General features: G+C 50.7%; 2 protein-coding genes across 5 annotated transcripts; both read right to left on the bottom strand.

Annotated features, from left to right (window-relative positions):
• Positions 1-1,633: 1,633 nt before the first annotated feature.
• Positions 1,634-3,330, bottom strand: LOC136477857 (salt tolerance receptor-like cytoplasmic kinase 1). Its single transcript, XM_066476114.1, has 2 exons — positions 2,695-3,330; positions 1,634-2,567 (listed from the first exon to the last, which is right to left on the bottom strand). Exons 1-2 carry the CDS (start codon positions 3,062-3,064, stop codon positions 1,834-1,836), a joined length of 1,104 nt encoding a protein of 367 aa, XP_066332211.1. The 5' UTR covers positions 3,065-3,330; the 3' UTR covers positions 1,634-1,833.
• Positions 3,331-7,604: 4,274 nt separating this feature from the next.
• On the bottom strand, positions 7,605-11,769 carry LOC136477855 (trihelix transcription factor GTL1-like). 4 transcript variants are annotated; one of them, XM_066476109.1, is made up of 4 exons: positions 11,623-11,769; positions 10,892-11,332; positions 8,384-9,740; positions 7,605-8,293 (listed from the first exon to the last, which is right to left on the bottom strand). In XM_066476109.1, the coding sequence occupies exons 2-4, from the start codon at positions 11,299-11,301 to the stop codon at positions 7,967-7,969; spliced, it is 2,094 nt and encodes a 697-aa protein (XP_066332206.1). In that variant the 5' UTR covers positions 11,302-11,332; positions 11,623-11,769; the 3' UTR covers positions 7,605-7,966. The 4 variants fall into 4 exon arrangements, with proteins under 4 accessions (XP_066332206.1, XP_066332205.1, XP_066332208.1 ...); XM_066476108.1 differs by having other exon boundaries at positions 11,619-11,764; XM_066476111.1 differs by lacking the exon at positions 11,623-11,769 and adding an exon at positions 11,409-11,590.
• Positions 11,770-12,425: the final 656 nt, after the last annotated feature.

The following is a 12,425-nucleotide window of genomic DNA, read 5'->3' as shown; positions in this document are numbered from 1 at the left end:
CTAAGCAGTAAAGAAAAAATGGCTTGGCGGCTATAAGCGAAAACATGGTTTATTAACTCAGCGTGTTTAACATGCAAGTTGTCATTTTCGCTTGTGTTTTTTTCTCGCAACAAAACAGCATCCGCCGATTTATGAGACGGTAAAACCATAAGCTGAACGGCAGGGGACAAAACGAGCTTCCGAAACTACGCCATTTGCATACAGTCGCTTTGCTTCCTCGAAACACACTTGCATGTTACTACTCCATACATAGCGATCAAGATCTATTGAATTGAATTCCTTATTGTTGAGGATCAACTTGACTTGTAATCAACAAACCCGTCTCCAAGTACGTGCAAGATCACGTCACATGTCGTAGAGTAAATCACATCAATCTTCAACGAATTGGACAAGATCGATTTGCGCAGTGTTCGTTTAGCTTATAAACGGTACTTTTTAAATCAAAGAATAATATTTTTCTCAAACAATAAATCAACCCATAGTATTTTTAGTCATGATTTATTAGCCAAGCTATTGATTAACGAGCCGCTACAGAGGCCTTGTTTAGTTGGATGAAATTTGGGAATTTGGGTACCATAGCACTTTCGTTTTTATTTGGCAATTAGTATTCAATCATGGATTAATTAGGCTCAAAACGTTCGTCTCGTGATTTCCAACCAAACTGTGCGATTAGTTTTTTTTCGTCTACATTTAATGCTCCATGCACGTATCGCAAGATTCGATGTGATGGCTACTATATAACACTTTTTGGGAAAACTTTTTGGAACTAAACAATGCCAGACCCTCTACAACCAACTCTGACGTCACGAAGAATTTTCTACGTAATCCAATTCAACAACTACTAATCCGCCTGTTCATTCAACAACTCTGACATCAGTCGATTTATCAGACGTAAAATCCATAAGTCGAACGGCGGATAATTCGTCTGTTTATTTATTGGTTTCAATCAGGACTTATGAGTCAGCCAACAATATTTTTCTCTCACGACACACTAGCATCAGCTGAGTTTATCAACCCAGAACCGGTAAAGAGGCCGAGCAAGGGGACAAAACGAGCTTCCGAAACTACGCCATTTGCATACAGTCGCTTTGCTTCCTCGAAACCCACTTGCATGTTACTACTCCATACATAGCGATCAAGATCTATTGAATTGAATTCCTTATTGTTGAGGATCAACTTGACTTGTAATCAACAAACCCGTCTCAAAGTACGTGCAAGGTCACGTCACATGTCGTAGAGTAAATCACATCAATCTTCAACGAAATCGACAAGATCGATTTGCGTCCAGTTTCGCTTCGCATAAAGCACCCTTTGACAAATCACATCAATCTTCAACGAATTCGACAAGATCGATTTGCGTCCAGTTTGCTTCGCATATAAAACGGCTTCACCGGTGAAGCCAAAGCCGGTAAAGCCAGAAAAACTGGTTTTTTTTTGCTTTTAGTTCATTTTAACCCCGGCTTATAAAACGGCTTCACGCTACCATGCCTCGATTTGCGCAAAATAGATAAAGCCAAAGCCGGCATAAGCCGTGCCAAAGAGACTCTATGTCATACTTTTTCAACCAACGAATAATATTTTTCTCTCACATTGAAACCACCAGCAGTCATCGCAACCGAGCTAACATGGTATTGATTAACGAGCCACTTCAGACCCTCTACAACCAACTCTGACATCACGAAGAATTTTCTACGTAATCCAATTCAACAACTACTAATCCACTACTACATTAACAAACTCGAGTAAAAAAAGAACCATTTTCTTCACCTTCTACTCTCTCTAAACAAAGCTACCTAGTAGTATTTACGGTGTTCGGCTAACGATACAGCTCACTCAGGAATCCATCTTGCCGGCTGGTTTGCATCCAGCGGCCGAGATCAGCGCAGTCGTCTTCTCCTGGAGCTCGCGAACCACCGCCGCCATGGAGGGCCGCATCCCGGGGCCCTCGCTGACGCACCGCAGCGCAAGCGCCGCCACGGTCGCCGCCTCATGGGCGTCGTACTCGTCCCCGAGCCTCCGGTCCACCATGTCGTCTACTTTTCCTCCTCCTTCGCCGCTGAGTGTAGGACCCACCGCGGCGGCGAGCCGGCGCCCCGTGTCGGCGCACATGGCCTCCCGCCCCGTGAGGAGCTCTAGCAGCAGCACGCCGAAGCTGTACACGTCGCTCTTCTTGGTGGCGACGCCGGAGCGGAGGAAGTGCGGGTCGACGTAGCCCGGGGAGCCCATGACGGGGACGGGGCGCGCCGACGCCGGCGCCCTGGACGACGGCGCCGCGGCGGCGTTGTCTGGCGGCGGCTGGAGCGCGGCCGAGAAGCCGACGTGCGCGAAGCCGAAGTCGCAGAGCTTGGCGTCCAGGCTGGCGTCGAGAAGCACGTTGGAGGCCTTGATGTCGCCGTGGATGACCGCTGGGTCGCGGCTCTCGTGGAGGTGCTCCAGCGCCATGGCCACCTGGAACGCCACCGCCATGCGCCGCGCCCACGGGAGCGGCGCCGCCTTGCCGCCGCGGCCATGGAGACGCTCGTGGAGGTCGCCGTTCGGGGCGTACTCGAACACCAGCACGCCTTCCTCTGCACGCGTACGCAGGGAGAGAGAGAAACGAAGCTTGTGTTAGCTAGCTCCTCTATCCTATGGCTTTTAAGCTGCCGCCCTCTCGTAGCTAGCCCAGCGGAGCTGATCAGGCGCTCGTCTTCTTACCTCGTTCGTCGCAGTAGCCGAGGAGGCGGACGATGTGCGGGTGCCGGAGCGAGAGGAGCACGTCGAGCTCCTGGCGGAAGGCGCGGTGGAGTCGCTCGCTGCTGCGCTGCACCTTGACGGCGCCGAGGCGGGAGGAGGAGAGGCAGGCCAGGTACACGGTGCTGAAGCCGCCCTGGCCGATGACGCGGGACGAGAAGCCCGCCGTGACGGACTCGATCTCGGCCCACGCGAACCGCCTGGGCGCCTCGCTGCTGCCCTTGCCGAGCGACGACGACGCGGGCTCGTCCGCGACGCGGGGGTCGGTCCGGCAGGCCGCCTCACCCTTGTCGCGGCGGAGGCACGAGAGGAGGCCACACCCGGCGGGCAGCATTCTGGGCTTCTGGTGGCGCACGACACCGCACCGCGCAACTGCGCCGCAGCAGCACACCAGACGGACGGACACCACACACGCCGGCTGCCTGTTCTTCCAGGCGCGAAGCGGGAGGTAGGTCGCGCTGAGCTAAGCTGTGCTGTGGTGCTCGATCTGCCTGCCGCTTGGTGCGCGCCTTTTTGGCCGTGCTCGGGTGGCCAGATCACCGAACGGCTACTGGCGCTCGTCGTTATATACGACGCTCGCTCGACGCGGGGCCGGGGACTGGATCGCCCGCCGAGTGCCCGAGTGGACCTCAACGAACCAGTGGCGCGCACATAAAGAAAAGGCGCCGGGCTGAGCACCTCCCGTTGAGATGCGTGATACTTCTCCGTGCTGCCGTCACGCACGCCCGCCCGCAATTTTATTCTGCCGGAGCGTCGCACCTGCGCTGCACCTCGGTTCGGCATGTGTTTTCTTCTTCTTCTTCTTCACCGGTAAAACTATCAGCAATAATGCGTTCTGCAATCGTCTGAGGCCGGAATGTTGATTTGGCTAGTAGTATTTTCTCCGCGTCAGCAGTGGGGGCGCACCGGATCGACCGTGGAGGTGGAGTGCGACGTGCTACCGGCACCAGTTCGAGGGCTTCTTTTCCGCTGCTGTCAGAGCGCCCTTTCCTGCAAGTCATGGCCATGTTCATAGCTAAACGTCTCCAGTCAGTGGATGACTGGATGGAATAAGATGGCGAGTAACGTCCCAAATGGAAATGTCCAGCGACAGGCGTCCCACTTTTTCAACGGGCCGGCGTGCTCTGCTCTGCCCAGTGCTCACTTACCGCGCGGCACAGGAGGTGAAAAAACACCGTGGACCGTGGTGATTGTGAGCGTGGCTGGCGGCTGGCCACATGCCCCCACTGAGATTCCTGTAGCAAGATCACGTAGCTCGTCTCCCCATTGGAGGAGCGCGGCGCCCATTACTAGCTGGGAGCATGGCGGTTAGTGGTTTCTTATTCTTAGTGTACGGTGTGGCACATGTTTTGCAGGGTAAATGCAGAAGTGGAGATCACATTCACACACGGATTTCGCCACGGCAAGCTGTACCTGTCCTGCTGGTGCGGCGGAGGATTCACAAACAGCAGGACGACGCCACGCCCAGCATCTGCAGACGCGCTTCAGATGTTGACTGCCCGAACAACTCCCTGAGACTCAAACTGCAGGCGCTGGAGGAGTACTTGACTAATGACTACCCGCGCCCCACGGTACTTGAACATGCTTTGGACTTTCTTCAAAAAAAAAAAAACTTTGGACGAATTAAACGCGTCTGGCCTTTTCAGGCTACTACCAATTTTCAAGGTTTACCGGACGGCCGGAAGCTGAATACAGGGAGCCCAGGCCGAGAGCTCGGGGGACGATGGCAGCTACTCTGATTGGGACATGTAGCTTGAGCTAGGTTACGTCAATCATTTGGAGTTGTTTAGTACTTTACCTGATGATGAAGAACAGATCAAGAGGGGAACCAGCCACGGCATAGACGATCCCATCACGAAGGAACCAGCTACGCCATAGGCGGTCGCGTAAAAATCGTTTGGTTTCGTCGTGTAACGATATTTGTTACTGCTACCATGTTGAGCCGGACAGCGACCACGACATCCGCGCTCCCAGCAGCGGCAAAACCAGCGCACGAATCGACCGCGACCGAACACCTTGTCTGTTGCCACCTTCAGCACTCGTCACTCATGTGACGCCGCAGACTCGCCCGAGATGCCGCCAACGGTGGTGTGCCGCCATCGGAGAGCCTGTGACGCCGCGGACACGCCGTGGGGTGGCGTGGTCCCGTGGAGCCGTAGTGAGCCGGGATGCCACCGATGGTGGTGGCACCACTGAAGACTGAAGAGAGTGACACCGTAGTGGCGAAGTTCTCCCATGCGCGATGTCCATCTCGAGGATACCAACGACCGGTGACCAATGGCGACCGCACCGCCACCACCGTCGAGCTCGGAGCCAGAAGCGTATGGACTCGCACAAAAACGATGGAAGGTGGTGGAGCAGCAGCGTCATTGTCGCCACTGCTGGAAGCCCAGTCCTAAAGCGAGGGGGATCGGGATTGCCGATAGTTTGGATGCCCATGTTTTTAGCTTAATCCACGTGTGTTGGAGTGGTTTGGTGTAGAATGTAATTTAAATTTCACACCAAACCTCTTTAACTCATATGGATTGAGGTGGACAAGGACTAAAAGTGAAAACACCGAGACAGACTACAGAGTTCCTAAAAACAAACGAACCTAACGTGACGTCGTAACGGGATGTCATTGCAGTGTGATCGGATTACGTCGTAACAGGATTACGTCTACCGGACTTGGGCTTTCTGTATGTGCGGCACTCAGAAACTTAAGGGAAAAGCGACTTCCATTTCAATGGCGCATGAGATGGGTTCGTTCGTGTAAGTTGGGACCCCGGTAATTATTTTTTCTTTATATAATAAACCCAGGTAACATTTGATTCTCTTATATATATTATTATATATTTTTTTAATTATATTTGAGTGATTGCTCACCGCACGGTAACATTTGATTCTCTGCAGAATATACTGAACAAAATGAAGCTCAGATTTGTAGCTCGTGATGCCGATCAGTACGAAATCTAACAATGACCAGAAGTAGACGCTTAGTTATATGTTCTTGACTCTGAAATTTAGGATCAACAAATCACAAGCATCTCAAACAATATGATTATGTAATTGGCACGCAGCTATGTTTATGTTGCGTATAATAAACTCTTAACTATGTTTATTTTGACTCTAAAAAAGCTATGTTTATTTTGCGTATAATAAACTTAAGCATACTCTTCCTCTCACTCTTACCATGCAACATGTTGCCACCTGCACTGCAACTGCAACTTGTACTCCCTCCATCCTATAGCAGAAGTCATTTTAATTTTAGCTTTTTTACACTTCGAGCGAGTATAATAAGAGGTTATTAGCAGGTTTTATGATGAGGTGGAGGAAAAAGAAGGAGCGAGACGATAGGTAGATTGTAAAGTTTACATTCAGCCGATGCACAAGAACAAAAAAAAAAACTTTGTGAGAGAGGATAATGATCACAGATAGGCCAACTACCATATGATGAGTGGGCTGTAAGTGTACTTACCTTTTTTTACAAAGGTATACCTAGCTTTTATAGAAAGCCCAAAAGAGTCACCGTTGTCCGAGAAGACTTCCTGGTATATCCCTCTTTCTATCTTTCCTTGTTGTTTTCTATCTACCATATCTTTTTTTTACTTCTTAAATATTGTGTTCAAAGGTCACACCACCATAATATGGGACAACTGCTCGCAGCGGCTCGAGCTTGAAATCAGCACTGGAATCATCCGGTCCGACAGGTCAGACCCGAGTATCCTGCTAACCATCTCTTTCTACTATTTCCTTGTTGTTGGACTGCTGCGAGGTAGCGCGTGGTCGCTGCGTGCGAAGGCCCACGCATTCCAGGCGTCGAGAGCAGCGGCCCGCACGTCCACAACAGTGTTCACCGATGCATAGATAGTTTTTTTTTCTCCTTCCTTTGTTCTATTTCTTTTTCCTCTTTTCTTTTATTATTTGTTTTCTATGTTTTTATTCTTGTTTTTCCCTACCTTTTTTTTCATTTTATTTCTTTATCTTTTATCATTCTTTATCATTTTGTTCCTTCCTTTTTGATATTTTCTTATTTTTATTTCCTTTTATATTTTTACATTTTATTTTACTCTAATTAATTGTTTTTGTTTTTCATGTTTTACTTTTTTATTTTATGTATGTATTCTATAAGGTATGTAGATGTTTACGCAGAACACTATGTTTTTACTTTTTGTTTATTCACACTATGTTCATGAGATGTTTTAAGGTGTATTCTGTAATGTCTACATAGTATAAACATGATGTTCCATGGTATATCTTTGATTATCTACATAGTCCCATAGGACATTTATTCTATATTTACATCAATCATCGCATTCGACTGTAGAGTTGTGCCGCCAACTCATTCATACACTGTTTGTCGTGGTGGAAATAAGATTTCCCATGGCATTGCCAATGCCAAGAAATTGTCATAAGAAAAGGTCAAAAAAGGATTGCATGTTACTCCCTCTATTCTAAACTATAAAATGTTTTGACGTTTCTGGATACATTGTTTTTGTTGTGCACCATTGCAACTAGATATACACTACATCTAGATATATAGTAAAATAATGTATATAAGAAAAAAATCAAAGTGTCTTATAATTTGAAATGAGAGGAGTAATAAACACTCTAGCATATAATGGAACTTGAATCCGGTTCATAGATTCCATGTCTAATCAATGCGATCATCCTAAGTTATTGTTTGGATACACTCGTATCTACTTCAATCCATATGTATTGTAATACATTGAGATGAAAAGTTAAGTAATTTTTAACTCAATCTATTCCAATATATAGATAGATTTGAATACGAGTCCATACAAACAAGCCTAGCGGGAATACCAGGAATCGGCAAAACGTTATCTGAACAATCGAAAAAAAAGAAAAGATGAGGCCATTTGTGGCTGAAACAAATGTCGATTCGCCGCTCCAAATTCCTGATCAATTTCTATCGGAGAAGATTAGAGGAAGTTGAGACTGACACATGAATGTACAATTGTTGGCATTAGGCTAAAGTATAACATGACCTATGGTAAGAAAAAAGAAAAGAACTTTCTGTTTAGGCGCCTCTGCTACCTCCTCTGTTCTTCAGTCTTACTACTACTTGTTTTTTTTAACCTTTCATGATCTGGTACTTATTACAGAACAAATCAATAAATGCTATTCGGATGGTTCAAAGGTAGGGCAAGTATACTTGGTGATTATGGGCCGGAAAAGGTGTTGATGCAGTGGTGCTGATCAGCTGGCACCGGTCCTGCTCCTGCAGCATTGCCCTCTACTGAACGGCAAGGAAGGTGCTGCTCGTTGGGGCAGCTGAACTCGTCGGTGCCGCAGCCGTCGCTGCTGCTGCTGTTGGTGGGGGTGGGGGAGGTGGTGCTGCTGCTGCTGCAGGTACGTTGCCGCTGCTCCCGATCACATAAGTCTTCTGGACGCCCATCTTGTACTTCATTTTGTCTTCGTCGTTGCCTTCTTCAGTGTAGACTGTGTGGTCTCTTGCCATGTTGATGTCGTCGTCGCTGTCCGTCTCGTCCGCACTGAACTCCTGCTGCTGCTGCTGCTGCTGCTGCAGCATATTTGTTTCATTCACACTGTCCTCTGCCGTCTGCACAAGGTCAATTCTAAATTTTGGTTAGCTTGCGCAATTAATTGGTTTCCAAATATGGAAAGTTTCACGGTGAATGTGCGATCATACCTTGTTTTTGGCGCCGTCACCAGGCGGGGTGGTCGTCGGTGCTGTATCGCCGTTGCCGGGAGAAACCTGCACGTTTCCCTGGTAATCATTCTTCCGGTTGTCGACATCGTTGCTGCTCTTTCCCTCGAGCTCGCGCTGGCTCGGGTTGTCCTGCACGGTAGCAGCGACGGCGACGGCGGTGGCCATGTTCGCTCCAGGTGCGGTTCTGCTGCCTCTGCCGCCGCCACGGTGTTTCTTGAGGTACATGGCGTCGAGCTGGTGGAAGTAAGGGCAGGTCTTGGAGTCCTCGAGGCGCCTCTTGTTGCTCTCCTTCACCTTCTTGTAGTACTTGTTGATGTTCTCCCACTTCTCCTTGCACCGTTTGGCGCTCCGGTTGTACCCGATCCTGCGCATCCCGGCGGCGATGTCCTCCCAAAGCGGCCCCTTGGTCCCCGCGTCCTGGTACTGCTCGTCCTTCTCGTTTCGCATCTGGATCAGCGCCTCCACTTCCTCCTTGGGCCACCGCGACGACGACGAGGACCCGCTGCCCTCGCCTCCCGCCCACGCCAAGGCCTCCACCGCCTTGAGCGGCCCGGGAACCAGCTGCTGAAGCGAGGTGGCCGCCGCGTCGTGCCGAGGCGACGGAGGGGTGCGGTCCAGCATTGGCGGCGCGGGCACGATGCCGGCGCTGTGAGGAGGGAGCCGCACGGGCTGCCCCTGCCCCCCGCCGACGCGCTGGAGGAACGCGATCAGCGCGGCGTCGCGGGAGGCCGCGGCGGCGCGCTCCCTGGCGAGCTGCTCGCGCTCACGGTTCATGCGGGCGACCTCCTGCCGCCGCCACGCCTCCTCGCGCGCCGTGCGCTCCGCCTCCCATCGCTGCAGCGTCTCCAGGAACACGCGCTGCATGGCGTCTTGCTTGTCCGTGACCTGCTTCATCATCCCCTCGAAGATCGCCACCATCTCCCTGTCGCACTCGCCCCTGCCGAGGTCCTGCTCACCGGCATCAGAGTCGTCGTAGTCATCCGAGTAGGAGTCGGAGTCGGACTCTGACCCTGACATCGACGAGAAGCTGAGGTCCAGCAGGCCGGCGCCGGTGGGTGGGCCCAGCGCCGTAGGGCCCGCCGTCCATGCCATTGCCGCCGGCTGATGAGGGCCAGCTTGCACCGTGGTCACGCTCATGCCCGAGGGGGGCGGCAGCAGCTGCGGCGGCGGCGGCGCCGCGGCGTGCAGCGCCTCGAGCTGCGAGAAGAAGCGATAGCTCTTGCCGTCCTGGCGCCCGGCGCGGGCGTCCTTGGTGCGCTTGTAGTACTTGTCCACGTTCTCGAACTTCTCCTTGCACTTCTTGGCGCTCCGTTGGTAGCCCAGCCCTGCAAGCTTCCTGCAAAAAAAATGCGCCCCAGCACGGACGCACTGTTAGCTCTTTCTCGCGTTCACGCCTCAACCAGCATGAGTCATGAAGAGGTGATGACTTGGGTTCATGGGTTGTGTGTGTGTGCAGAGGAGTATCTTTCATCTAAGCGAGTGGTCAAAGCTTGCCATCATTCTTCCTCTTTCTCTGAAAAGGACTGGACGGACGCGGAAGGAATTGGGATTTGGAAGCGGATCGGAGACAGACATGTAAAGCGACGACGGTGGAAGCATCAGCCATCAGCCATCAGCCATCAGCAGTGCTAGGAATCAATCAGCACAGAAAGAGATGTGGTGATGATGTCAAGTTGATGGCATCGTGTCCGAGGAACCAACAAACATACTCCCTCTCACAAAATAGAAGTCATTCTCGTTTCTCGGGAATTATTTTTTTAAACTTTGACTGATTATATATAAAAGAATATTAATATTGATAATACATAATTAATATCATTGATAGATCGTTGAATGTACTTTCATAATAAATTTATTTGGAGATAAAAATGTTGTACGTATTTTTTATAAATCTTGTCAAAATTAAAAAAGTTTGACTTATACGTATGCCATAATATCTTTTTTTGGGACGGAGGGAGTAAGCTAATCGATCAAGTGGTGATGACAGCGGCAGCCCGCCGGTGCAGCCAGCCAAATGCTTTTCCTTCCTCCCCCCACCCCCCGGAAAACTTGGTGCATCCATCCAAGTCCAAGTGTGTTTTAAAAGGAAGAAGAGTGGGAATAGAAAAACAGTGCAGTGATAGCCAGCTGCTGCCATGTCTGTGCGGCCTGCGCCTGCACACACAATCACGCCGCGGCATACGGCTGCCCGGGCGCCGACTCAGATCCTTATCGTCCTGCCTGCGCCTGCGCTGGCGGCACCTACCACTTCACTACACTCCAATCTCACAGAAACCGGGGAGCATTACGCCAAAAGCGCTGGGAAAAAAAGCAGTGGCCGGGTAAAGATAGACGACAGGATAGCTCGCCATCATTTCACCGTCGACGCAACGCCGGACACGGAGAAGAGGTGAATTCCGGAGAAACCGTTAGCCACATTCCGCAGCAGCAGCTCGCCAGCAGGCAAAGGAGAGGAAAAGATTACGGCTTGAGAATGCTTTTTCTCACCTGGCGACGTCCTCCCAGAGCGGCGCTTTGAGGGGGGCGTTCCGGAAGTCGGCGTCCATCTCCGTCCGGATCCTGATGAGCGCCAGCGTCTCCTCGCGCGGCCACCGGTGGTGGCCGCCCGAGCCGGACGCTCCCGCGCCGCTGGCGCCAAAGTCGGCCTGCATGTCGTCATCTTGGATGCTGGCCGCGGCACCGGAGCCGGAGCCGGAGCCGCCCGCTGGCAATTCCTCGAAAATAGCACTCGGCTCCGCCAGCTGCAGCTGCATCGTCGGCGAGGCGGCTGGGATGTCGGTGACAGACACGATGGCGGGCCCCGTCGGCGTCGGCGAGAACGGGGCCGTGCCCGTGCCAGCCGTCGTCGTCGTCGGGGCCATGTACGGGGACCCGGCGCCACCGTGGTGGTGCAGCATGGCCACCACCACCACCACCACCTTTGCTTCCCTGCCCAAAACACGAAATTCCGTTGATCTACCACCTCACAAGACCTAGGGAATAGAAAATTGCAGCATCGCTTAACCAGTACTGCGACTAGCACACAGTCCCTCACTTGGCTCCGGTCTACAACTACGTACTACCAACTACAATTAGACTAAGAAAGCAATTCAGGCACAGAATTGGGGAGAATTCTTGCTTCTGCACCCATCTCTCTGGGTCCCCGTTTCCCTCCCGTCTCTCTCTAGGAACAGAGCGAGTGAGTGAGTGCCACAAGCAAGATTTAGAGACTTACGGACCCTCTGGACGACGGGTTACGAGGGAAATTGGCAGCGAGGGGCTGTGCAGCTAGGGGAGGAGGAAGAGGGGGCGGTGGTGAAAGGGATGGGATGGGGTCATGGACAACTGGAAAGGGGCAAAAGAGTGTGGAGGGCTGTGAGGGCAGGCAGAGAAAGCCAAGACCTCTACAAAGGGGGAGGCTGGGGCTGGGGTATGTTACATGTGCAAACTCCACTAGATATATACTAGTGCTATGGGATTTATTGTGAGTATATCTCTCTCACAAGATTTATGAACTTTGGAAAAATATACGCATTTTAGTTTTTTATGCATATTATTAAATATTATAGATACGAGATGCGCTCTTATTACTTCTCCACGAGTAAATGTGTGCGTATCGAGATATTTTCATTTTCATCCAATGGATTCCTTTCGTAAATGATAGAGATATATGGGTACGTGTATGCCTCCGCAGGGGAAATTATATATGTCTCCACATAAGATGCGCGACTTATAAGATATTCTCATTTTAGTCCACCATTGACTTCTCACGAGTAAATGTGTGTGTATCGAGATATTTTCATTTTCATCCAAATGATTCCTTTCGTAAATGTTAGAGAGTGCGTATCCAGACATTTTCATTTTCGTCCAATGGATTCCTTTCGTAAATGTTAGACATATATGCGTACGTGTATGCCTCCGCAAGAGAAATTATATATGTCTCCACATAAGATACGCGACTTGTAAGATATTCTCATTTTAGTCCACCATTTATTAAATGAATGTTGCGGATAGAAATGGGCCATTCAATCCCCAAGAGTAA

This window comes from Miscanthus floridulus, chromosome 8 (genome assembly GCF_019320115.1).
Source record: "Miscanthus floridulus cultivar M001 chromosome 8, ASM1932011v1, whole genome shotgun sequence".
In the NCBI taxonomy this organism is placed as follows: Eukaryota; Viridiplantae; Streptophyta; class Magnoliopsida; order Poales; family Poaceae; genus Miscanthus; species Miscanthus floridulus.
Note: the sequence above shows the minus strand (reverse complement) of the source record. Positions and strands in the feature narration are given on the sequence as shown.